The 25,811-nt window shown below is 47.8% G+C and overlaps 1 protein-coding gene across 4 annotated transcripts in view; it reads left to right on the top strand.

Annotated features, from left to right (window-relative positions):
- Positions 1–25,811, top strand: part of HIP1 (huntingtin interacting protein 1) — a 68,328-nt gene that overhangs the window by 15,896 nt on the left and 26,621 nt on the right. For 2 of the 4 annotated variants that reach the window (XM_079954505.1, XM_079954502.1), the window contains exons 2-4: positions 22,788–22,851; positions 23,157–23,299; positions 24,814–24,870. In XM_079954505.1, coding sequence (XP_079810631.1) covers positions 24,865–24,870 — 6 coding nt within the window. In that variant the 5' untranslated portion in view covers positions 22,788–22,851; positions 23,157–23,299; positions 24,814–24,864. Of the gene's footprint in view, positions 1–11,263; positions 11,504–19,940; positions 19,960–22,787; positions 22,852–23,156; positions 23,300–24,813; positions 24,871–25,811 lie in introns of those variants that run through there. The other 2 variants (XM_079954503.1, XM_079954504.1) reach the window with 2 other exon arrangements.

Genomic DNA, 25,811 nt, shown 5'->3' with positions numbered 1-25,811 from the left:
CAGCTGTGAAGTTTGGAGTATGCAAAACTTATGCTCCGCACACTCAAACAGAGAAGGGCAAGGAAGTTTTCTGTTGTGCTGTGCACACATGCAATATCTTATTTGAAGCTTCCTTGAGCTTTGGCTGTGTGAATATGCTTGGCAAAAGCCCACCCTTCTTTATTGTCCATCTCTTCATTGGTCTTTCCCAAGGGGAGCAGTCAGGAGTGAAATGAGCTGGCCTTCTGAAAGAGGCTCACTAATGATGGGGAAGGTCAAAACTCTTGCCATGTGGCAGCTTCCCAAGAAACCTGCACAGGATCATGGAAGGGCAGTGGGCCTACAGCATGCTTGGGTGTGCAGCCAAGCAGTAACTGCTTTTTTTGCTACTGTATCAGAATTTTTATGTTCGGTATAAATATCTCAAAGCTTTTAAACTTGCCAAATACAGTTAACTTCAATGTCAAGTTTAACTGAAGTGTTTGATTGGAAATTGGAAATGTCACATTTAGTTCTAGATCCAGTGTGGTGCAGTGGTCAAAGACCAGGGTTGAAGTCACCGCTGGGCCATGAAGCTGACTGGGTGACCTTGGGCCAGTCACTGTCTTCTTTTGGCCTAACCTACCTCACAGAGTTGTTGTGGACTTTAACTGAGGAGGGTGAGGACCAGCTTGAGCTCCTTGGACAAAGGGCAAGACATAAACGCAATAAATAATGATTCATAACAATAAATTGAATATAGCACACTTACAGTGCAATGTAATGCATGTTTACTCAGAAATGCATTTCCTTAGTACAGTGGTACCTTGGGTTATACGCTTCAGGTTACATATGCTTCAGGTTAGAGACTCCGCTAACCCAGAAATAGTACCTCAGGTTAAGAACTTTGCTTCAGGATGAAAATAGAAATCGTGCTCTGGCAGCGCGGCGACAGCGGGAGGCCCCATTAGCTAAAGTGGTGCTTCAGGTTCAGAACAGTTTCAGGTTAAGAACAGACCCCCGGAATGGATTAAGTACTTAACCCGAGGTACCAATGTAAATGTCTTTAGCATTGGTGTCATTCCATGTCAAGTGATTCAGGGACTTTTATCTTACCATTTTATATTGCTTTCCGTTTCAGTTTCCTAAAAGTAGTTTAATAGAAGGTCTCATATCTTAGTTTTAATTTTTTTCTCTCCCATTTTTTAGTTATGAGGGTTTTAAAATTTAAAAAAAAAATGTCAATTTTGGTCTTGCCAGACTACACAAAGACCTAAACACAGCCCAGAATTGAGATATTCCAAAACTAAAAATACCAATCTCTTCAGAACTTCATGAGCTTTAATATGATATGGCACATGATGGACTTTTAGATTAAAACTTTTAGATTAGAGTCGTTCTGATCATTTAACAAGTGTACAAAATTTTAAGAAAAGTGGACGACATGTAGTAAAAAAAATCATCAAAAATTGTACCACTTGATATGGAACGACCCATTGCAGCCTTAAATTGTTACATGCAAAAATATTCAAAGCTTTACTTAAAAATTATTTTTATTGCAATTCTTGTGCTGTATATGATTCTACCATTCATTGTCAGCCTTCTTCAAACTGGTGCCCTCCAGATGTTTCAGATTACAACTCCCATCAACCTCAGCCAGCTCTGCTTTGGGTGGGAATGGGTTTAGGAAATTACAAGTTCAAATTGCATTCATTCCACCCTTGCTTCAGTTTCCTGTGAATTTGTTTTCGTTGTTTCTCAGACATGTTATATGTTGTTAACCCTGGGTAATGGTCAGTGAGGTCCTGCCTCAAGATCTACGCATGCACAGTGGTGTTAAGAGGTTTTTATGCTGCATATGTTGTGACATATTTTAATGAAATGTTGTATCCCACTGTGAGAACCTTCAGGTTGAAGGTGGGTTATAAATAGCACTATGACTATATAGCCCAGTAAGCTGTGACATACACCTTCTTCAGGAGAGTCGAGAAATATTCCTGATTCCAGAACTGGAACTCCTTGGCCTCCCTTCCTGTGAAGAATTGCTTCTGCCTAGCTGCATTGCCCAGTTGAAATCTGCATGAGTCAGCTAACAGAGGAAACACTATCCTGAGGCCATTAGTATGTTGCTTATTTCTTAGAAATGCAGTGCCTGTTTGTTCTCAATAAGTACATCATCCTCCAAAGAGCACTCAGTATATTGCCATGGCTTCCTAGTGATGTGTGTACTCTCCTTGGCCTGGGTGCCCCAGTCCAGCCTGTTGCCTCTAGCGGTATCCTGTGCTTCCGGAGACAGCTAAGCTCCCCTTAAGTTTCAGGGATTTCATGAATATTAATAAAGACATTTGCTCTAATCCTATTAGGGAAGGAAGACGAATGGCAACAAATTGATCTCAGAGGGGCAGAATGGTGAATTCATGCTAAGCTTTTGTCCCAGTTGGGGAGGGATGCCAAATTAATATGCCATCCTGTAATGATGCATTGTGAAATGTAAAGGCTCATCATGACAGCTCCCATAGGCACACCCCCAAAGACAGTAAAAAATGCAGGCAGCTATGTTGATCTGTTATTTACCAGTATTTTATATTACACACCAACAGCATTACACAGCATAATACACAATGTGCTTGGATCAACTGACAGTGATCAAATAGTAAACTGGCAAAGTAGTAGTTAGCATGTTGGGTGTTGGCTGGGAAGCACCGGATTCGCAGCCCTGATTAGCTAGCTTTGGACCAGGCTCTGAGTCCACACATGGTCCAGGCCAAACCCTGGCAGGGTCCCCAAACAGCCTCCCTTCCACCAATACAGCAGCCTCTTGTGCATTCACGCAAGTCCTCTAACCACCCTGTGGTAGCTGGAAGGGCACATACTTCCACCCACCCACTTCCCTTTTCTGATAGCGGGCCTCAAATCTGTTTCAGATGCCTCTAGCCCACATCTCCCATATTGTGTATCAACTAGGAATGTGCTTGCAGGTTGGCTGGAAAAACATATCCAAACATCTCAGGCCTTCTTTCCTCATAGCTAAGTAACCACATTTGTACTCTGGAGCCATTTTTGAGGCTAGCTTGAGTTCTAGAATCTCATTTTGGTGCAGAAAGCATTGGACCAGTGCCTGGCGCCAAAGAAAGTGTGTTGCAAGGAGCACTAACTAGACCAGCCATCTCCTGCTAGTGGAATGGAAGGTTTCAGAATAAATCTTCCTGGCTGCCCTACTTAACACAAATCACTGGCTCACACCATGACCCCACCCCCACCTCCCCATGTCTCTTCCTTGACTCTCTATATCAACCAATCTAGAGGGGGAAACTGGTGCTCTGCTTATAAATATGAAGCAGTGAAATGGTGTGGAGTAAGAGGAATACCAGCATTTGCCTATGATTTCTTTGCTTTCTGTCGCCTCTTCACTTAATATTTTCCAAAGAAATTGTCCAAGCGAGCATCTGGATTAGGCATTGCCGTCTTTGCAATGATCCTGTGCAAAGCTTGCCTCGTGGCTGCTTGACAAGAACAGGCTGGGCAAACGGAGACTAAAAATAGTCAGATCAATAGTTACAGCGTGAGACCTCTGCCTCCATTTCTCCTTCCTTGGGGAAAAAAAAGAGGCAATATGTATATTTGACAGAGCAAGTGAGGCAGATTCCTGTAATGCTCTCCTAACCTAAGGCTGGGCTCATTGCCCACACTCCCTGGCACAGAGAGAAGGGCACCCAGTGCTCTTCATCCTGGGTTGCACAAATTGATTCTAGGCCCCAGTGATTTACCCCTTTCAGGTATTTTCAGCAGTAGATATGCCAACCTGCCTCCAAACCCAAGATTCCACTGTTGTGCACATCTGTAAAGCAAGTGAAACTCTCTGCTAGGTCCCATTATTGCCATAGAGTTTTTGGGGGGGAGGCTTGTACGCTTTGTAGTCCAACCCGCTGCATGATGCAGGAAGCTGCCTAGCCTCTACTTCCATGTGAACTCTCTTAAAGTATTTGAAGAGTGCTATCATATTCTGCCCCACCCCCGTCTTCTCCAGGATAAACATTACCAGTCCCTTAATTGCAGATAGCATCATCCTTCAACTTACTGTTTATATGGACAGCACCATCAGTGTCTAAAAGTGGTTATTGTGAAAATGGGATGTTGGGGAAAGAGCTATACCTGATCTGGTCACATCCAGACTACTGCAATGTGCTTAGAATCGGACTGCCAGCTTGTCTGCATCTGTATTGGAACTGTTTTCATATAAATTGTTTTATCACTTGTGGGTTTGCCATGCTGAGCTCTTTTGGAATGAAGGGCAGGATATAAATATTAGTAGTAGTAGTAATAAATAACATCAGCAACAGCAAGTGGTACAGAATGCAGCAGACTAGTTGCTTGTGGGGGCCAGGCAATTGGAGCATATAACATGAACTGTGTATTGGCAGTACGGGTTGTTCTAGATATTTTAATCTCCTCAATGCTGCTCAATCAGGTTATTTTCAGGGTCACCTACATCTGTATCAAACCTGCCTTAAGATCAGCCTTGAAGGCCCTGCTGGTGGGCTTGCCATCAGGAACTGTTGGATCGATGGGTGTTAAAGATGGTGGATCCTTGCTTTCGTCACCCTTTCCCTCAGTAGGTGCATGTGGCCTGACACTGATGACTTTTAAATAGGCCCAGAATACCATTTTTGTCCTAAGCTGATTTTACTTGATTCCTTGGCAGTTTTGCATTTAAAGCTGCTTTAAAAAAACTATTTAATGGTTTTCTGCTTGTTTTCCTATTTTTTTATACTGCTACTGCTTTACTACTGCTTTTAAAAACATCTCTAGATGTCTGATATATTGTGGTTTTATGGTTTACAATTAGGCTATGAATTAATTTTTATGTTTTTAATGTGTTGTGAGCTGCCGTGGGAAGGTTAATCCCCCCAAAAAGGTGACCTTTAAATATCAGAATGAATTGAGAGACTGCATATTGTGAGCTGAGATGCAGAAGCCAAGAATTAGATGAACCCAACTTAGTAATGTCCATTATTTTTGATGAGTCTATTCTGAGTAGGACTAGCATGGGATGCAACCCCAAGTGCTAAATGAGCAAAGCCGATGAGTGGAGGCTTCTCTGCTTTCTCCAACTCACCCACTAGTTATTTGTGTGCTTGGCATGAGTTCCTCCTCCTCCTAGGCAGCCTTGACCTTGATGTGTAGGGTGCTGTCCTTTTTCTTCACCAAAGAGTTGGTATCCCATCTGTCCTGAGAATGATGCAGTGAACTTCAATTGCTGGAGAGAACAGATGTGCTGAAGGAGGAGCAGCTGCTTGGGGAAGGGCTGTGAGGGGAAAGGGAGGACTGGCAGCTCTTCACTGAGTTGCTGTTATGCAGCTGCTGCTTCTCTTTGTCATCTGAGCCAGGATAGAATTGCTTGAGGGCAGAGGGCACTTCCTTGCCTCCACAGTTGATCCAAACCTTGCTCACCCACCTACACTCCCAAGGCTGTATGGTGGCAGGAGAAAGCTGTGAGGCAGCTGCAGAAAGTGAGTTAGTGTGGTCATGGGGCTTAAAGTAGTTGCCCCTTCTCTGTTCAAGCATGAAAGTGTGAGCCTGCAGGGACCTCTTCTCTCTGTTCCTCTTGTGACCCTTTCACCACTTCTCTGACTGACTACTTCCTCTCCCTACGTTCATCTTTTTCATGACTTTTTCCATTTCCCTAGCTCAGAAAAACCTGGATCTTGGTGTTTGGTCCTCCCCCTCTTGTTCCTCAGATCTCTGCATGTGGTTCTGCATCTGTGGCCTCTCAGAGCTGCCAGAGGGTGTCCAGCCAGAACATTTCCCCTTTTGAAATATGGTAGAGCCCTCCTTTGTTGCCACCTAAAAACAGAGGCATTGGGAGAAAAAAGCAATTGACACAGAAGAGGCTTTCCATAGTATTTTGGGAAAGTACCTGTGTTTTCACTAATAAGTGTACTGCTCAATATTATTTGTTTGTTCCTTCTTAGTGAGACTGAGTCCACCAGACATGGATGCTGTCCCAGGTAATAGTACAAGGTGTTAATGCAGCATACTACCAACAGACTAGTAAACTAATCAGCCCCTGTCCCAACCCACCCACCCACCCCCCACTCCATACAAAGACTGCTGGATACTCCATTGCCTGTAGTAGCCACTCCAGCCCAAATCTATCAGCAGTGTTGGATAACACTTTAATGGTTGCTTATATCTCCAGTGGGAATGCTAAAGAGTAGCCTTTATCCACCACTACAGCTTTGATGCTCATCTCAGGGTGGATTTTTCCTTTGAAGGGGCTGTGCTGAGCTCCATGTGTGTGACCTCAAAGGAAAAGAACTGGTTTCTTTCCTATAACTGTAATTATTTGCATGGTCATCTGTGTAATCTCACAATCCACCCTCCATCCCCGCTGTGCTTGCTACCTTAGCCTGCTCTTGGTCAAAGCTTCGTAGTTACACGCCTACCCGGTAATCATAGGTGACAAGTAATTCCATGTAGGCAAGTGAGTGAGCTGGCGGAAGGCAGCAGAGCATTTAGTCCTTCCTCTGTCCCCAGTACAGAAACCTAAGTGGCTTTGCCAGAAAAAGTGAAGGCCCTTCCTTTGCACCCAGAATAGGAATGCAGTAGGATGCTAGGAGAGGAACGGAGTCCCCTATCCCTCCTCTGCCAGTGCTCCAGCAGGCTAGTAGGCATTTTTGCAGGCTAGTAACTTTTGTGGGCTTATTAACAAGGGTACTTTTTACATAGCTGCTGCATGTGGTTTCAGAGGCAGCATCCATGCCTCCTTGAGAATAAACATGGAGGGTGGGGGAGAGTGGCCCACCAAAATGCTGGCCCAGCTCCAGAAGGTTCCAAAACAATACCCATGCAGCAGATGCAGGAGCTATATGTATGGCTGCAAAGACAACCACAATTCATGCACCTCAATGACAGGTGAGCCACCTGTTTTTCCTCAGAGAAGCTGACATGTGATCTCCAGGCAGCTGCTAGAAGTCCTGCCTAGCCAGAAGTCAAATGGTATCCTGTGTCTTCAAACAATTCTCCTTGAAATCTAGAAACGTTACACGGCCCATCTACAAGGCTGGCCCCTGGGAATGAGAAATGTTTCCCCCACCTCCCAAGCCTAGTGGCAAGGTGCAGGGGTGCTTCACCACTGTGGCTGTTAATGAGGATGTTTTCCATCACTGTTGGGTATGGGAGCCAGGTTGTGCAGCTCCATAGGCTGCTTGAGCAAAATTGGGGAGGGGCCTCTGTCTTCTAAAACAAGCCTCCTACATAACGTCTTGCCCAAGGCTGCACTGAAACGGGATTTATTTATTTTTTGCACCGCCTGCTTAGGGAGAAGCTGGCTGTTGGCCCACTTGGGATTTCACAGCAAAGGAAACTGCATTTCCACCCAAACCCTCATTTAGCCCAGCTTGGCGTGGGAGCTTTTGCTCTTGTTCTGTGCTACTTGCACAATTTGTTCCTGTTAGCTGGAAGCCACAATAAGCAGTAGCAGCACTGCTTTTTCTTAAGATGCTTGAGGCAGCGAGTGTTGCTGGGCATCCCCCAATACTTCAGTTGCAATAATGAAGCAGAAGCTGTCTGACACCTCTTTTTATATGGAAAAAAAACACCCCACACAATTCAGCTGGTTGATTCTAAAGCTGCTGGAGCTGCCTTTTGCTCTGCTCTCAGCTTGAGGAATTGTAGTTTACATCCCTCCTGAGGCAAACTTCCACTTTTCTTGCCTAACCTATGATGCATATGTTTCTGAATGTGAACTGCAAGTAGTTTAGGGGGCCCAGGTACACATTTGGAAATGTAAGAAGTTGCACAGTTCCTATTTGACAGAAGGAAAAACTAGCAATGCTCAGAAACCATCCCCCCAAAAAGAAATGTAAAACATGAGAATGGGCCTTTTAAATAGTGCCCCATTTGTGGAATGCTCTTCCCAGGGAAATGTGCCTGGTGCCACCCTCAGGTTTGAGACAGCAGGCTAGGACACTTTTTTAAACTCAGGCCTTTGGTAGCTAAGCTGGGCCTCTGCAGGGGTGCTAACCCCAACCATCCCCCTTATTGGCTTTCATTAATTGGATATAGTCAGGTATTGGTGGCTGTCACCTGGCTTGGCTTCCTGGTTCCGCTTCTGTTCTTAGAAGGCAGTGTCCCATCAGTTTTTATAACTGACTGAAGTGTGTGCTGTGTTGCCTCCAAGAACCTAAAAGGCAAATCATGATCTTAAATTCCTTTTTAAAACTTCAATCTGTCATCTTTAAGTGGCTTTGTTCTTGACTGCATGTATGAAATTCCAAAGGTTTACAGCCTGTTGGGTGGGGGGGAAAACTCCTGTAGATTTCATTACCACAGTACATTGTGATAGCTTTCAAAGAACAGTAAGAAACATTAATAGACATTATGACTATATTGTTGGCCATAATAGCTCAGAGCAAAGCCTCTTTATTTAGAATCGGGATAGCTTCAATTATGGAGTATTGGGAACCAGAGGGGTTCTTACCCATCTTGCCCTGCCTCTGTGAGCTTTCCTGTAACTCCTGGTGGACCACAGTTAGATGCAGAGGGCTGGAGTCGACCAATTCTTTGATTGAAACTGTGTGGCAAATTATCATGTTTTTAACAATCACACGCCACTCAAAAACGAGTTAGGCGAAAATATCAATTAAAGTCCAAGTATTTAAGTATATGGACTGCACTGATTCTGCTATCCTGCTATGCAAAAAGGAGTTGTTATCCTTCTTAGGCTTTGTGTCCTTTCCTGTCACTTCCAGGTCTCTCAGAGGGGAAATGACTTAGCACTTGGGGTGGGAAACACAAAGAGAACCGGAAATCAGCAATGTGCAGTTTTGCAGGACTGCATTTTGCAATCAGATGGGCAGTGTGTGTGCTAATGGCTGGGAGAGTGTGGTGGGCAAGTGACTGCAGTGTTGAGCTTGTCATTACAGTGCTCATGTAGGCTTCTGTGGGATAGAAAGAGCAGACCTTATGGTACCAAGTCCCTGGGAGTCTCCTTACAGTGCAGACTGTGTAGAGCCACCAACCTAGATGGCTGTGAATGAGGATTAGACAAATTCATGGAGGAAATGGCTATTGATGGCTAACTAGCTACAGTAGCTATGTTCTGCCATTGTGGAAGCAATAATGCTTTTGAACACCCATTGCTGGAAACCATAGGAGGGTTCTTGTTGTGCTCAGGTCCTGCTTGTGGGTTTCCCCAACTGGGCATCTGGTTGGCCACTGTGAGAAGAGGATGCTGGGCCACTGGCCTGGTCCAGCAGGACTCTTCCTATTTTCATACACAGTCACTGTGCCAAGGCTTGCTTCTTCCACTCAGGTGACTTTTGCCCTCAATTCTACTTTTGACCCCACCTCAGCTTGTCTGCACTTCAGATCTCATCCTGCAACTTGGTGTGTGTTTTAAGACCAGTTTCCAAGTTGGCTTACAATTAAATCCACATAAAGATGTCATATGATAAAGGCTAATGCTGGTGGGCTGTTGTGGGACAAGCCCCGCAAGTTCCTTTGTTTCTATTCAGTGGTGATATGGTCCAGGCTTTTCAGAGGAAAGGGCCAGAAGGCTCTTGTTGTCCCCTCCCACAAAATTTTAAAGGAGAGGCAGGGAGGAAAAGGCCTAAGGTCAAGTTTATGGAAGCTTTTGCTTTTGAATGCAGGTTGTGAGGGAAAGGAGCATGTGAAGAGTGCCAGAGTTCACAGAAACAAAACCAGCACTGCTTTTTTAATCAAAAATTTTCTATCCCACCTTTCTACATGATTCTTTCAGAGGCTACTGTGATAATGTGGCCTTATTGTTAATAGGGAGTGTTGTGCTGGGCCACCTTTTGTTCTTTGTGGTGGCTTCAGTGCAGATATGGTTTCAGTTGAGCTGCTAGCACCGCAAAGGGCCTCAGAGGCAGGATGAACACCTTTGTCTTCTTTTCCATCCAACACTTGTGAGGAGCAATAGGAGGTGCTGCTAGGGGAACATTAATCTGAGAGGGGTTAATGAGAGAAGGGTGCCTGCTTTGTCCACAGAAGGGCCCAGGCTCAATCCTCAGCAAAGGTCCCTGCTGCAAACCCTGGTTAGAGCTGTTGCCAGCCAGTAGTGAGCTATATGGACCCAGGGGCCTGGCAGACCGCACCAGGAATAGTGTCCAATTCTGGATGCCACAGTTTAAGAAGGATGTTGACAATCTGGAGCATGTACATTGGAGAGCAACCAAGATGATCAAGGGTCTGGAAACTAAGCTTTAGGAGGAATGGCTGAAGGAGCTGGGTATGTTTATCCTGGAGAAGACGAGACAGAGAGGAGATATGATAGCCATATCTCAAGGGCTGCCCAGCTCTCATGAGAGGTGATGGCCTCTCCTTCACTGGAGGTTTTTAAGCAGAGGTTGGATGGCCATCTGCCATGGATCCTTAAGCTGAGATTCCTGCATTGCAAGGGGTTGGACTAGATGACCCTCAGGGTCCCTTCCAACTCTACAATTGTATGATTCTATTTCCCTAGATGAAATTATTATTATTATTATTATTATTATTATTATTATTATTAATAATATCCCACCCATCTGGCTGGTCCCCAGCCACTCTGGGCGGCTCCCAACAGAACACTAAAAACAGAATAAAACTTCAAACATTAAAAACTTCCCTAAACAGGGCTGCCTATAAGTAAGAGCTGAGTAAGCAGTTGATGGGCAGCCTAAAGATTCTCTAAGCCAACCATGACATGCAGAGAGTGGAGGTAAAGGAGTTGGGTGATGAGAGACGGTGGTGGATAGAGGACTGGTGCGAATGTGGGGTGGGGGCTGGTCCTCCCATCATCCCAATCCTCCTAACCTCAGGCTATCCTTTCCAGGCAGTCCTGGGGGGGGGGGGGAAGACTGCTGCTTGGGAGTTTCGCTCCTCTCCTCGCCATCTCTACGCAAAGGGGCGATCCTCCGGGGGGGGGGGGGGAGGTGAAGCTGCCTGGCCAGCGCTCTGGTGACCCCTCCAGGCAGCAGGAGGGTCTTTACTCGAGTGGGCGCTGCCGCGCAAACTCCTCCTTCCCGCCGCCTTGGCTGGGTCTGTGCCGGGCCTGTGCCGGGCCGCTGCTTCTGCACGGTGTCTTCCTTTGTGCCGCCTGAGCGGGGTGGGGGGGGGGGTGGGAGAAGCCCTGCCTGCCTGCTTCCCTCCTGCTGCCCTTCCGGGGAGGGGAGGGGAGAGCTGGGCGGGCACGAGCGAGCGCCGGCGGCGGCGGCGGCGGCCTTTTGTCATTCCGAGCACACACGCCGACGCGTCCGCGCTCGCTCGCTTGCTCGCTCACTCCGGCGCTGCGCCTGGGCGCGGCGGGCGGGCGGCGCAATCCCACCGCCGGGGAGGGGCGGGCGTGGGGTCGCCACCATCGCCGCCGCCGCCCCCTCGTCTGGTCCTCTCTCTTGGAAGGAGCGCCGCCCTGGGCATGGGCATCTCACCGTAGCTGGAGCAGGGAGGAGAGGAGGGCGGGAGAGACCCGCCCCGTCGCCGCCACCGGCGGCGGCCCCAGCAGCAGTAGCAGCAGCCTCCGACCATGGAGGTGGGCAAGATGGTAAGGGCAGGGCACCGCCGACCCAGGCGGACGGGAGCCGCGGAGGGCAGATGGCGCCCGGCTTTGTGAGAGGGGCGGCGCCCGGGATGCTCCCCGGCAGGAGGCAGGCGGGATGGGGGCGCGGGGTTGCCGGGCTTGTCCCCAGCTCCGGGTGGGGTTTCCAGAAGGGAGAGGAGCGGCTGGCCGGGCGGTAATCCAGCGCATTGTGTGCCCAGCCGCCGCCGCTTGCCGGAGAACCCTCGGGGCGCTCGGCTCCAGAGACTTGGCACTGGAGGAGGTCCAGCGCCGGAGGACGGGGTGGTCCTCGCCCACCCCAAGCCTTGGACACCGGCTTGCTCGAGGTGGGGCTCGCCTTCTCTCCCTCCTCCCATTTCCTCGAGAGGAGAGTTGGAGGGAGGTGCTTGTTGCTGCCTCCGTTGTCCCCGGTTGCCTCTATCTATCGAGCCTTGCAGGGCTCGGGAGCCTCCACCCGCTTTCCCCATCTCGGGAGTCTCCTTGCGGCGTCTACCCAGCCTGGGTTAGGACATAGCTAGCGGGGAAGCGCGCAGAGCCAGGCTCTGCTTTGTTGCAGTAGGGAGAAAGCCGCCGCCGCCGCCACCTGTCTCCGGCTGAGCGAAACACTCGCAGCCGGCATTGTGGGCGCGTCCAGGACCACCATCCCTCCCTTCCTCCTTTTGCGGGTGGATCTGGGCCGAAGGGGGCAGGACGCGACCTCGAAAAGGGTCACGTTGGTTCTGTGCAACAGAGAGTTCCCCAGGGCTGCCTTTCGGAAGCAGCAGGAAAGGCTTTGAAGGACTCCCGCCTTGGGGCGGGGAGGGGGAGGCGTGTTGGTGTTTGCCTCCCGCAGTCACAGCAGTTGAACCCTACAGAGCCGGGAAAAGGAGCTGTTTTCAAGCAGCAAAAAGGGGCAGGCTTTGGTGGGGGGAGTAGCCCACCTCGTGGGGGGGTTGCGAGCTACTGATTGGCTGCCAGTGACATCATGCTACCTAGACAATTCCCCCTCCATCCCTAATTCGTGCTTTAAGAGTAGCGGGTTTCTGGAGCGTGGTGATAATGCCTTGAGGGGAGCCAAACTAAGGGATACTTGCTGGACCAGCAACCACAGGTAGGCTCCGTCAGGAAAGTGGCAGGTGGTTGGAGAGGAGGCAAGAGCTAAGAACGAGCCCAACACTTAAATGATCTGATATAAGGAATGCAGCTCAAAGTAATAGTCATGATTCCACCAGTGTGCTTAACCCCAGCTGCTTAAACAAAAAGATTGCAAGATATAAGACGGTTGCGCAAGGGGGGAAGGGAGTAATACATTCAAGAGGAGGCATTGCATTTTTCATTCCTTCCTGTCTGAATTTGACACACTGAAGGGCATGGGGGCTGCTGTAGTTCAGTGGCAGAACAACTGTGTTGCATGCTGAAGGTGCCACCCCTGATGGCATCTCTAGGTAGGGCTGGGAGAGACCCTGGAGAACTGCTCCCAGTCAGTGCAGACAGTCCTGAACTAGACCACTATATCTCTTGGTATAAAGCTTCTTCCTACATTCCTAGAGGCAAGAGGGTGTGTGTGAGCTGTTGACTTGAGAGTGACATGAGGGAGAAAGCACACACACACACACACACACACACACACACACACAAGTATTCAGGGCTTCCTAGCTCCAGTCCAGGACTTCCACTCTGAGAGAGGGGCAACTCATCACAGTCTGAAAGGCTGCTGGGAGCAGCATCTTCTGAGCTGTCAGAGAGGGCAGATGCACCTGGAGTGCAGGGCTAAAGACTTTCATGGCTCAAGCTAGGAACAGCAAGCTTTGAAGGGTAGAATAATGAGGTTGATGCTGACCTATTGGCAAGGAAGCCACCCTTGAGATATGCTGCAGCAGCCTCTGAAAGAAGCTGAGGGTGAGCTACCAGTTTAAAATGATGGGTTACCCCCTCAAATAAGAGAAATCGATCACTCCAAATGTTAACTGATGGTGGAAGGGTAAGTGTATTCAGATTATTAAGGGATGTTTCAGTTACACACACACATTCTCTTGTAAATGACCTACCTCTTCCTTGTTTGGGGCAAGTGAAATCTGCCTCTTGAGGAACCTGGAAGGGAACAGTCAATCTCCTTTCTGCTTCTTTTCTGCCATCAAAGAACCCTATTGCTCTTCATTTCAGTGCCTGAATTGCCTTCATGGAAAGGGGGAGTGTCCCTGTCTCAAAGTCACTGTGTGCTTAGAGCTTGCTTGAATTCTGTCTGGGGGACTAAAAGGTGTGGCATTCCCACTCCAAATGGGAATGGGAGAGGTAGTGCTGTTGTTTTGTACAGAGGGGTAGGGGTGGTCTTTGGGTTATCCAAATGAGCCCGTAGAAGTGCTTTAGGTTTACTAGCACTGATTTGAATGCTTCTGAGAATATTGTCTCCCAGTTAGTTTGGTGTGACGGTTCCTGAGATGGAGCAGCGGGTTTGGGCTTACATTTGGATACTGTTGGATGCCATTTTGAATCAGGAGAAGCACATCCTAGTTCTTCAGGATAGACTCTTGATGCAGCTGTGGGGTGGCACCAGCAGAGGTTCCCCCCCCCCCCAACTTGGTGCAAAATTTGTAGCACAAAACCTAATTGTGGGAGATAACAAAGCTGATATGCCTGATTGAAAATTGGAATCCTGTGTGTGCATTTGCTTCTTGAAAGGGTGTATATGCCAGCCTTTGATAAACACCTTTGCTACTTCTCTGTGCTTCCTCTTGTGGAAAGGGCCATGCCACTCTGGTGCTTAGCAGGCTGTTGCCGCCACTGTCATCCCTCTTTGCACTGGGCCTTGTTACATTTTCCTCACAGGACTCTTTTTGATCTGGCAGATGCTGTCTCTGCTTTGGGGAGGGCCCCTTAGCATAAGAGAATCATTGTGGTGTAGTGGTTAGAATTTCAGAGTCGGACCTGGGGGACCTGGGTTCAAATCCACACTCAGCCACAAAAGCTCACTTGGGCAGGAAACCAGGAAGGAGAACCTGACCATAAGAGCCTAATTTTACAGATGTTTATCATGTCTGCTCTTACTTGCTTTTTCTCTAAATGAAAAAGTCCCCAATTGTGCAAATCTTTCTTCATAGGGGAGTCTCTCTTGCCACTATGGAAATTCTGGGGCTCCTCACCCTGTTTCCTGGGGCAACAGCCCTCCTGCCCTGGAGCTGATGAGCCTTGGTTTCCCTTCTCTTTCCAAGCCGCTGTGAGGCTGTCTGGAATGGGGAAGTAATGCAAGCAGTTCTTTGGAAAGGAAGCTTGTGGTGGCTCCTGTAAGCCACCCTACCCCAGTGGCTGCTTGAGCTCCTTGATCACTCTCCCTCCAGAACATTTCCTAGACTCTTCTGCAACATGGTTTACACATGACAGCATAAACCAACAAGCCCCTTGAAGTTCTAACTGCAAAAATAAAGTTAATGGTTGATTTCAAAATGATTCCAGGTTAAGTGGTAGGAGGTTTTCCATGCTAGTCTTCCTCAGAGGAGACCCATTGAAGCTGATGAACATGAACATGAATATTATTTTCAGCAGGCCTACTCTGAATGAGACTTGGTTGAATACAACTCTGGCAGGTTTTGTTTTGGGTTTATTAAAAAAATTGGTATTGTATTCTGAATAAAATAGTATGTCACAAAAGCTATTAAATCCCACTATGTTAACTTAAATCCTCCACTTGGCTTTTGGGAAGCTCTGGGGAAGAAAACAGAAGATGCAGAGGTGAAATACCAGGCTCTGAGCAAATATTTATCAAATTTATATCCCACCCTACCCCAAGATGCCCTGGGTACCAAATGAGTGTATCATTTAAAACAAAAACAAAGCAAACATTTTAAAACAATAAAACATTTTTAAAAATAACTTAAAAACAACTGAAATAAGTTACATTAAAAAAAAATCTAAAAGTTATAAACATTTTTCAGTCCCTTGATCTTCTGGTTGTCTAGAACAGTATTCTTCAGCCACCAAACATCTGGATAAATAGGAATGTTTTCAAATACCTCCTGCAAGTTAATAATGATGGAGACAGGTGCACCTCATTAGGGAGTGCATTGCACTACTGGGGAGCTACCACTGAAAAGGCTCTGTCATGAATCAGCGCTAACCGGGTGACACCTGGTAGTAACATCACCACCAAAGCCCCACCTTCTGATTGTAGTGGAGGCAGATTCAATGTACCCCAACAGCTTAATAGGGTTCGAAAGAAAGAGAACGTACATGTCTGAAATCTGCTTTTCAAGGTTGCACTATGAGTGTAAATTCCAGTGTGTAGGTGAAGCCAATAGAGCTCAGAATTTAGGATGAAATTTAATCCTGTGGACCCATGAACCACTGTGGTGCTTCGTAATGAGGTCTTAATTGGGGAGGGGAAGAGAAACACAAGAATTTATTGGTGGGGGTGGAGAATGATAAAAACGGGAGGGGGGGTTACTACATGTCCTTGGAGTTGTATAACCACAAACAATGGAATTCATGATACAGGCAAAATGCTAAATTGTTTTCATATCCTGTTTTGAGAAGTTGGGGTAGAAAGTAGCTTAGGTGTTCAGCCGTTTCACTGGGTAAATCAGACATCTGATTGCTTACCGAACTAAATGTACTGTATATATATTTTAAGAGGCAAATGGAAGGAGGTGAAACCTCACAGGAGTGTTGACTCTGTAGTTGTTAGAGCATGAAGTGGTTTAGGCTCACTCTAAAGAAATAACAAAATTCCCAGATATTTCAAGCAGCTGTTACTGGGGACCCCAGCGACCCCGTTGGCCCTGGAGTGTGCAGAAGGTGCCAGTGCTCAGACCTTGCGTGTGACTGTGTTGGGGGGTGGGCACTGTGTAAACAGAGAGCACATTATTTGTAAAGCTTCCTTCCGTGGCTATTCTACATATTCCTCAAGTCCTGCTTTGTCACCATTTAAATGGTATGCATTCATTTGAATGCAGCATTAGGGTTTTTCTATAGATCTCTTGAAAAAGAGGATCTCCCCTGGAAATCTTATTCTGGGATAGATGTGCAGTGGATGTGCTGGACCCAGTAATGGACTGGATGAGAGCCAATAAACTGAAGTTCAATTCAGATAAGACTGAGGCACTGTTAGTGGGTGGTTCCCTAGACTGGGTGGATTGGAGGTTGCCTTCTCTTGATGGGGTTCCACTCCCTCTGAAGGAGCAGGTACGTATCTTGGTGGTACTTTGGGATCCTTTGCTGTCACTTGAGGCTCAGATGGCCTTGGTGGCTTGGAGTGTCGTCCATCAGCTTTGGCTAGCGGCCCAGCTGCACCCCTATCTGGACAGGGATAGCCTAACTACTGTAGTCTGTGCTCTGGTATCCTCTACATTAGATTATTGCAATGCGTTATACTTGGGGCTGCCTCTGAAGGCGTTCGGAAACTTCAGCTGGTGCAGAATTCATTCACCAGGTTGCTCACTGGGGCAAGATGGTTTGAGCATATAACGCCAATCCCAGCCCAACTGTGTTGGCTGCCAATTAGTTTCCAGGCCAAATTCAAAGTGATGGTTTTGGCCTATAAAGCCTCAGATGGTTCAAGAGACCTCAAGGGCCGGCTCTCCCCATATTAACTGACCTGGACTCCTCCACAAGAGGTCCAGAGAGTGGCAACACAAGAACAGGCCTTTTCTGCAGTGCTCTCCATCTGTGGAATTCTCTCCCCAGGGAGTTTCACCTGGCGCCATTGTTATATCTTTAGGCACCAGGCAAAAACTTTCCTCTACAACCAGGTAAAATCACTTTGGGTTGCCCTGGGCAAGATAAAGCGATGAACAAATTCAGTAAATAAGAAAAATGATGATGATGATGATGATGACATGTTTCAAATCAGTTTGCTTATTCTGTCTTCCACAGTAACATAGGAAGCTGCCTTATACCAAGTCAGACCATTGGTCCATCTCAGTACAGTGGTGCCTCGGGTTAAGTACTTAATTCGTTCCAGAGGTCCATATTTAACCTGAAACTGTTCTTAACCTGAAGCACCACTTTAGCTAATGGGGCCTCCTGCTGCTGCTGCTGCGCCGCCGGAGCACAATTTCTGTTCTCATCCTGAAGCAAAGTTCTTAACCTGAAGCACTATTTCTGGGGTAGCGGAGTTTGTAACCTGAAGCATATGTAACCTGAAGCATATGTAACCCAGGGTACCACTGTATTGTCTACACTGACTGGTAGCAGCTCTCCAGGATTTCATGCAGGAGTCCCTCCCTCTTACTCCTACCTGGAGATGCCAGGGATTGAACCTGAGACCTTCTGCTTGCAAGGCAGAGCAGACACTCTGCCACTGAGCTGTGGCCCCTCCCCAAAACTCTAGGAAGGCCTGCCTGTAAGGAGGGGGGAGCATCTTCAAAGGCTCTTTACTGCTAAAAGCCCTTGGCAGAGCACACTGGTAAACTGATGCATGGCCAGCTTCCTGTGCCATGTCATAACTCTGGGAGTGATGGAAAGGCACAGGGCAGTCCTCCCTCTTGCAGGGCTTGGAAACTGCCACTTGCTTCTTGGATTCAGGGCAGTTTGTAGTTCCAGTTTCCTATAAGGGCAGTTGCAGGGCAGGCAGGAAAGACCTGGATTTTGTTGAGAAAAAGTAGGACTAAGGTAGGTCTGCCTCTATTTTCAGTGGGCTTTGTGCCAGAGACTCACTTCAAGAGCCAGAGCTGTGCATCCCCCTGCCCTCCTGATCTCAGAGCCCCAAAGCACCCTCGGCAGATGCTGCTGGTCTGCCCAGAGTGGCCTCCTCCCAACTTTCAGCTTTGCCCAGAATAATCACTGGTGGGTTTGCTGCAATGCTGAGGTTCCCATAGGGCCAGCAGTGGACATTCCACCCCCCCCACCCCCCTCCTGGCAGGTCCTAGCTCAATTTGTCACTGGACACCAACTTTGAGGTCATCAGTGAAGCACTCAGAGACAAGAGGGAAGCCCTGGATTCAGGTGTTCAGAATTCCCCAGGAGCATTTTGCTACTGACATGGGTCTAGTTACCCCTGTGTGTGTTTCTTCTTCTTGCATACTGGGACAAATGAATTCTTATAAGAACAAGTTACAGTCAAGCAATGTAGTTGAGATCATACAATTGTGGAATTGGAAGGTACCCCAAGTGTCATCTCGTCCAATCCCCTGGCAAATAGACTTTCCGTTGTGGTGACCAAAACCTAGATCCAAGGTGCTCCTAGCTTATATCTGAGTTTCTAACACTGGGATTGGTGTTCTCTTGATGGCAGGGTTTAGTGGCGCATCTTAAGCACCACATCTGCAAATCAATCACCAAAGCACCAAACATGAACCCAATTTGAGGGATGGGGACTGCTTTGAAGAAGCCATTATCCTTGTGTAGACCTTACCAGACAAAAACAGCTTAATATCCACAAATTGCTATGATAAGGAAGAGTTGGGTTTCTGGGATTTCCATGGATAATTTTGGACCAGGAGCTCATTAGTGCTGTGGCTTCTTTCTTGATCTCATGCCAGTTGTGATATCAGCTGGGGAGTAGCAGTGAGCCCATCTGGTGCCTCTCCTGCCTTGGCTGTAGCTTCCTGTTGCTATGCATGGGGCGGGCGGGTGTGGAATGAAGCTGGCATTTTCCTGCACGTTGCCTTTACAGAACTTGCTGCATACAGAGCTGCTGGAGCAGGAAGTGCTAGACAATGCCACCCTTTCAGCTGAGCCTTGGCCATTTCCCTCTGTGGGTCCAGGAAACCCTCAGCCCAGAGGGTTTTGATTCCAGTGTATAAACCTTCCAGGAAAGGGTTGGTGAGCTGATGCAGAGGGGAGGAGACAGGGCCCCAGAATGTTGCCTTGCACCTTCCTAACCGTTTCCCCCAACCCCCCCCCCCAACTCAGCCAGAGAAGCTTCATTCATGATTCTGCAGCTGGGCCTGGAATCCCTCCTGGGTGAAGCCTTTTCAGAGTGACACTGCAGCTGTCAGCTCAGCGGGAGTGCAAGGCTTCCTTTTCTCCCCACCCCCAGATGATGAAATTATTTTGTGGGAGGAGAGGGGGTGCATAAACACCTCACAGAAAGTCATGGGATCCCTGTGGTTTTGAAGAGAGAACAGTGACTCTCCACAGAATGTTCAGTACACATTTGAATCTAGCGCTCCTGATTGCATGCTTGGGGGAATCCTTGGAGGCAGAATCCAGTTCTCAGGGGCAAGGCACTGCACAGCCCCAAAGGAATGACAGATTTCAAGAGAAAAACATCAATGTTTTGATGCCTGCTGGGAAGTTTTCTGACCTCCCCGGAAGGTTTATACGCAGTCTTAGAAGGACCTTCCTAAAATGTTGGGTCTTTCCCTGCGTCCTGTGACGTGTCCTCATGGTTACAGGTGACTCAGAGTTCGGTGGACTTCTACAGAAGTTTGCTTTGGGGAGATCTGACTGAGAGGTTTGACTGAACTGAACTGATCTGAGCTGTAACAAGATGAGCCCCATCCCAAGTTAAGCTGTTGGGGACCATGGTATGTTATGGTGATGTTGTATGTTCCGTTTGCTTGACTGGCTACTGATTTTAACATCTGCCTTGCACCAAGAGGCACCAGGGGCATGGCATGCCTTGATCTGCTTTTGGTACTCGAGTGTTGATTCCCTTCAGAGCATCCAAAGATAGAAAGGCCCACTTTCAATCAGTGGCGTAGTGTGGGTTGTCAGCACCCGGGGCAAGGCAAGTAATTTGTGCCCCCTAACCCGTGGATTTGCGCCCCCTAGCCCTAACCCCCAGATGTTGCGCCCGGTGTGGCCAGCCCCCCCTGCACCCCCCACGCTACACCACTGCTTTCAGTACCTGGACTTGAAGGCCTTGATCCAGCCCTATGTAGCTTGAATTGATATTGGGGTGGGTGGTATGTTTGCTCTAGTTTAGCAGAGGCAAATACTGAGGCTAGTGAGCTTCTGTGCAGCCCTAAATTAGGTTGTATGACGAAGCAAAGTCACAGCTTTTTGGAGGGATCTTAAGACAGGACTACTGAGTCCTGGCAGAGGGCAAGAGCAAATCTCGATTTACCTTTAAGATATCCAAATACGGAGCTTGGTGATGGGCAGTGCTGAGTCACTCTGTAAGATTTCCTCAGTTTACTCAGTCAGGATGAGAACCACAGGCAGTGAAATGTGAGGCTGCTTCTGTGCTGAGCTTCTGACACTTGTTTATCTCATCTAGAGCAGACCACAGATGGGAAAGTTGTGCCACTCTGTCCTTGTACTCCTCTGGGTGACCACTTTATTAATCTTTCATCCTGATCTGCTTCTACAAAGCTTATGCGGGGGCCAGACTATGTCCAGTCATTGCTGAACATTTGTTCTTATTTGTTTGTGGGTTACATGCCTTCCAGTTAATTATTTGTTTATCACACACCTTTCAGTGCATTTCCCCATCACTTTCCTAACCTCAAAACTCCATCATCTTCTTTAGGTGGATTTGTCACTATAGAGCACTCTCATTCACTTTAATTGTACACACCTCCAGTGTGTACTTTAAACCCTCTCTAGGGGCTGTGCTAGGAAATGTTCTCTATATATCAGAATGTTCCTGAGTAGTGCGCTGTGCTGTATGTGGAATAGCTATGATTGTGACACCCTTTGCAGCTCTAAAAGCTATTTCATGTTTCATGTAAGTTATCTTTTGTTATGGTTATAAGACCCATTGAAAAATACAGATTGTGGATAACAGTACACTAAATATTTCATTTCTATAGAACAGAGCTTTCCAAACTTTTCATGTTGGTGACACAATTTTTAGACATGCATCATTTTGTAACAGAGTAATTCAACTTTACTAGCACACCAGAGGTTAAACTAACTCCTTTCCAGCCCTGGGAGAAACGCGGGGAACATTCACACGACACACTTACACATTGCAGCCGACACACTACTAACAGGTCATGACACATAGTATGGAAACATTAGAGATCCACTTTACATCACTTCACTGTAAAGTGAGATAGTGTTGGTAGGAGGAGCAGACCTAGCCAGGGTCTTCTGCAGGTGGCTTTTTAATGAGGGTAACTGCTAAACCAGCAGTTCTGAAAGTGGGTGTTACTGCCCCCCACCCCAGGAGGGTTACTGGGGGAGTAAATGACTATCAGACTTTGAAAAGCTGGTATCACTGGGTCAAGTTCATCAGCTTTGTTGAATTGAACTAAATAGTTTTAATTGCATTTTGAATAAATGTGCAATTAATTGTTACCGTTCTGAATATTATTGTGTTATTATCTTTCTTAGTGGCTCATGCAAACTGCTATTGTGAATAATGCATTTTATAGGGTAGGATAAGCGAGCACTGGGGTTGAGTTTATGGGACCAAAGGGGCAGTGGCCTGAAAGCTACTATGCTAGAGGATAACTAGGGATCTGTCAGGATAAGGGATTTTTTTCCAAGGGCAGCCCAGATCTTAGCCTCACCACAAAGCCCCCTCACTCAACCACCACTGGTGATTTGTCTGCAAGCAAGACACATCCTCCATCACATCCAGTCATACACTGACTTCTTGCTGAAGTGCATCAATGCTCATAGAGAAAGCTGTAGGTAGGATCTCCCTGTAGACTTTGGCAGACAGCCAGGCTGGTGCAACCTCCCATCTAACTGTGCCATTCCTAGTTGCCAGAACTGGTGCCTGGAAGTCATGGATGCTTGAGCTGAGGTTCCTGCATTGCAGGGGGTTCAGCTCCCTTCCAACGCTACAGTTTATGATTCTAAGTCTTTCGCTGTCAGGCCGTGATGTCCAACTGCAGGCCTGCTTCCAAGAACCGTGTACCAGTGGGGGGGGGGACCATCTTGGGAGTCAGGTGCTGCTGTGCTTTGTCCCACTACGGGCTTCTTCAGAGGCACAGGAGTTTTTTATTCAAGCTAATGGACCTGTGGAATGAGGAGTAGTGAGTGGAAAATTGGAGGGGGTCTGAGAAATTTGCCCTGAATTGTTGTGCCTGGAGGAAGATGTTCTGAGGCTTCCAGGTTCCTTCAGGGTTTGTACATTCCAGCCTCCACTGGATGAAAACTCTGCCTCTGAATTATTGCAGCCAATCCGCAGCCAGCCTATGTTCAGGACAATTGGGCGGATTTCAACATCCCTTGGCCCATCTCATTGGCCTCACCACTGTGCCAAGGGGGACAATTCTTGGCAACTGCTGAGTGTGAGAGACCCATCAGAATCTTCTCAGAGATGGGTGTGGGGATTGACAGATTGGGGGGAGGCACGACATGGTTGGTGCTAGCAGGGTTGTGGGAAGGGGGATTACCTTTCTCTGCAATTGCAACCTACTAAATGCTTGCCTCCCTCCTCTCCTTTCTTTTTTAGACTGTCAGCATCAACAAGGCCATTAATGCTCAGGAAGTTGCCGTCAAAGAGAAACACGCCAGAAATATCCTTTTGGAATTTGGCAGCTTTGGGGGAAGGTGGAGGCAGAGGCTGCATCTGCCTTGCTGAGGCAAAATGCCCATCGTGGCCTGGCCAAACTGAGCTGGAACAAAGCACCTGTGTTAGGATTGTGTGTGTGTGTGTGTGTGTGTGTCTGTCTGTCTGTCTGTCTGTCTGTCTGTGGTTGTGTGTGTGTGTGTTCAGTGCATGTAGATGCTGGGCTTTGAGCCTGCTTGTTGCCCGAAAGCACTGCCCTATATTCTCCATGCTCCCTTCCTTGGAATTCTTTCCTTAGCCTGCATCTCTCACCATGCATCCTGGGGACGCACCACGAGAAAGGAGCCCACACCTTCTGGGCTGTCGTGAGCCGGCTGCCCCTCTCCAGCAATGCCGTCCTCTGCTGGAAATTTTGCCACGTCTTCCACAAGCTCCTCCGTGATGGACATCCAAATGTAAGGGCAGCAGCCTCTTCTCCCAAAGCCTCTCTCTGCTCTGGAGGTCCTGAACGGACCAGCTTCCTGTTTCTGCTTGTGGAACTCGGGTGTTGGGATGCGGGGTGGGTGATGCCAATTCCTTTTCCCCTCTTACCTGCTTTAAAATCCATGTTGAGATGGAGCCAACGAAAGGCCTTCGTTTAGAGGCTGGGGCAGAGCGTGGGGGCAGGGGAGACAGGATTCCACCTCTTTTCTTTCGGGGGCTGACTAGGACCAATGCCCTCTTTTGATTCATTACTTTTATCCTGCTTCTCTGTCCGCGGACACACTAAGCAGCTTACAAGGTTTAGAAATGATCAAGGAATTGCTTGTCATTATAAAAACAAATCGTTTAAGGCAGCAGCAGATCAGATTCAATCCAGATCCAGGTTTCAGGAAGCAGAGCAGCTTTAAAAGCCAGCAGTGAAAGGTAACAACTGAAGACCTAAAGCCTTGTTGAAACCAGTTTTCAGTGGACATTTTCTTTATTAAATAGCCTGACAGGCCTCCAGGGCAGGAGTTCCACAATACTGAAATGGTATTAACCTTAAAAAACCTTTAAAAAATAAATCCTTTTTTGGTCACCACCAATTTAGTAACATAAATAATGGTGATAACCTGTAAGGAAATCTGAGATAAATATATGCTTAATTATAGCATTATGATAGTGCTCCAGCTCCATATCATTATTTTTTTTAAGTTGCAAAAGTCTTTGAGATTTATTTAAAGATAGATCACCCCCCAAAATAGGATCATAAAGTGGTACCCACTGCAAGGGCCACCCCAGGGTTTTCCAGACATCTGAGTTCATTGACCCCTTCAAGGGGGTCCTCAGCACTGGTTCCAGGGGGCCCTGCCTGCTCCTAGACCTGTGGGGTGTCTGGCTCATACCCCGAAAGTCCAAATCTGGTCCCAGGTCAATGCTAGGCATGACAGCTCCCTACCTGCTCCATGTGGTCCTGTTGCTACCCATTGCTGAGATAGGGTCCCGCTTCCCAGTCTACTGCCTTCATCATATTGCTTCCTTGAGCCACCCTTTCTTTTAAACAACCTCCTGGGCGCTCCAGAGTCCCTTTCTGATGGCGTCAATTCTCTGCAATCTGCACCATTTTTCTCAAACCTCGTTGTCCACCTCCCCTTCCTTCAGCCTCCAGTTTTAGGGTTCAGTGCCTACCCTGAACCTTTCCTTCAGCTTCCTCGCCTCAGGGCTGCTTTGTCCCCTAAACTTCCCATGTCCCAGGACTCCTTCCTGAGATACTGCTGCCCCTGTGTGAGGTTTTATTCCCAGCCAGACTTCCAGCTGTCCTTTCCCTCACAGAAGTTGGACTGCAAACTGCCTGTAGTTCTCCATGCAGCTGAGTATTCAGTCCCACCTCAGCAGCTCAGCCAAGCAGCATGGGAGGCTTTGCCACCGATACAGGTTATACAGATGCGTCGCTGGCATCCAGTACCTGAAGATTTTATCAAAATCTTTGTCTCCTTTTCTCTGGCAGGTCTTGAAGGACTCTGTGAGGTACAAGAGCGAGCTCAGCGACACCAGCCGTATGTGGGTAAGTGCTGGCTGGGCCTGGAGAGAGTCCCATCATCTGCCGACAAGGTCCTGAGTCAGGGAACCAGCTAGATGCCTCCCCTTTGGATCAGGAGGGCAGACAAGTGTGGAAGTCCACTTGGTAATGGCACATGTTTTTCAGAAGCTCAGAAGCCCATTCAATAAACCAAATTTGGATCATACTGCCCCCGCCCCCTGAGCTCCCTGCCAAATTCCCTATTCCTTGAGCCAGCTGGCCAAGCATGTTCAATTCTGAACAGTCTGCTGGTGTTTCTGTTGTTGCTGCTGCTACTCTTATCAGCCCCTTTTCCTTCCCCACCTGTCTGTTGCTCTTCTGAGTTGACTTCAGGGCTCTTGGGAAGGCAAAGGGTTGTGGGTGGATGGGTGTTCCACACACCCACTTGGCATATGCTGCTAATAGTTCCTCACACGTACCAGTCTGCCTTTCCAGACATGCTCTAGTTCAGACTCTTGCTAATTGCCAGTCTCTGGAGGGCAGGCACCAGTGGAGAAGGAGATCCAGCCTTTTGAAAGCTGGTCTCCCTGCCCAAGAGTCTCTGAATGAGAATGTGGGCGAGGGAAGGCATTGTACATCCTGGAAGCTGTGAGTTGGCTTGATACTGGTTGTAAGACAGAGAGCACTGTGCGAGCCCATCTACTACTGAGCCTGTTCCAAAGTCCTTGTATGAATTTACAAAGACCTGAATGCCTTAGCTCCAGGTACCTGCAGTACCACTTGAAGCCTGATATCCCAGGTCAGTCACTGAGGTCATCTGCAGGAGCTTCGTTGGTTGTTCCCTGAGTTGGCAAGGCTCGTTTGACAAAAACAAGGAACCAAGCCTTTAGTGTCATCGACCCAGCCCTGTGGAACACTATGCCACTAGAATTTGATAGACACCTTCTGTGCCAACTTTTAAATGCCAGCGGAAAGCTTTTCTATTC

Source organism: Podarcis cretensis (genome assembly GCF_951804945.1).
Source record: "Podarcis cretensis genome assembly, chromosome: 15".
NCBI lineage: Eukaryota > Metazoa > Chordata > Lepidosauria > Squamata > Lacertidae > Podarcis > Podarcis cretensis.
The sequence above is the reverse complement of the archived record's forward strand: the minus strand, read 5'-3'. Positions and strand labels throughout refer to the sequence as shown.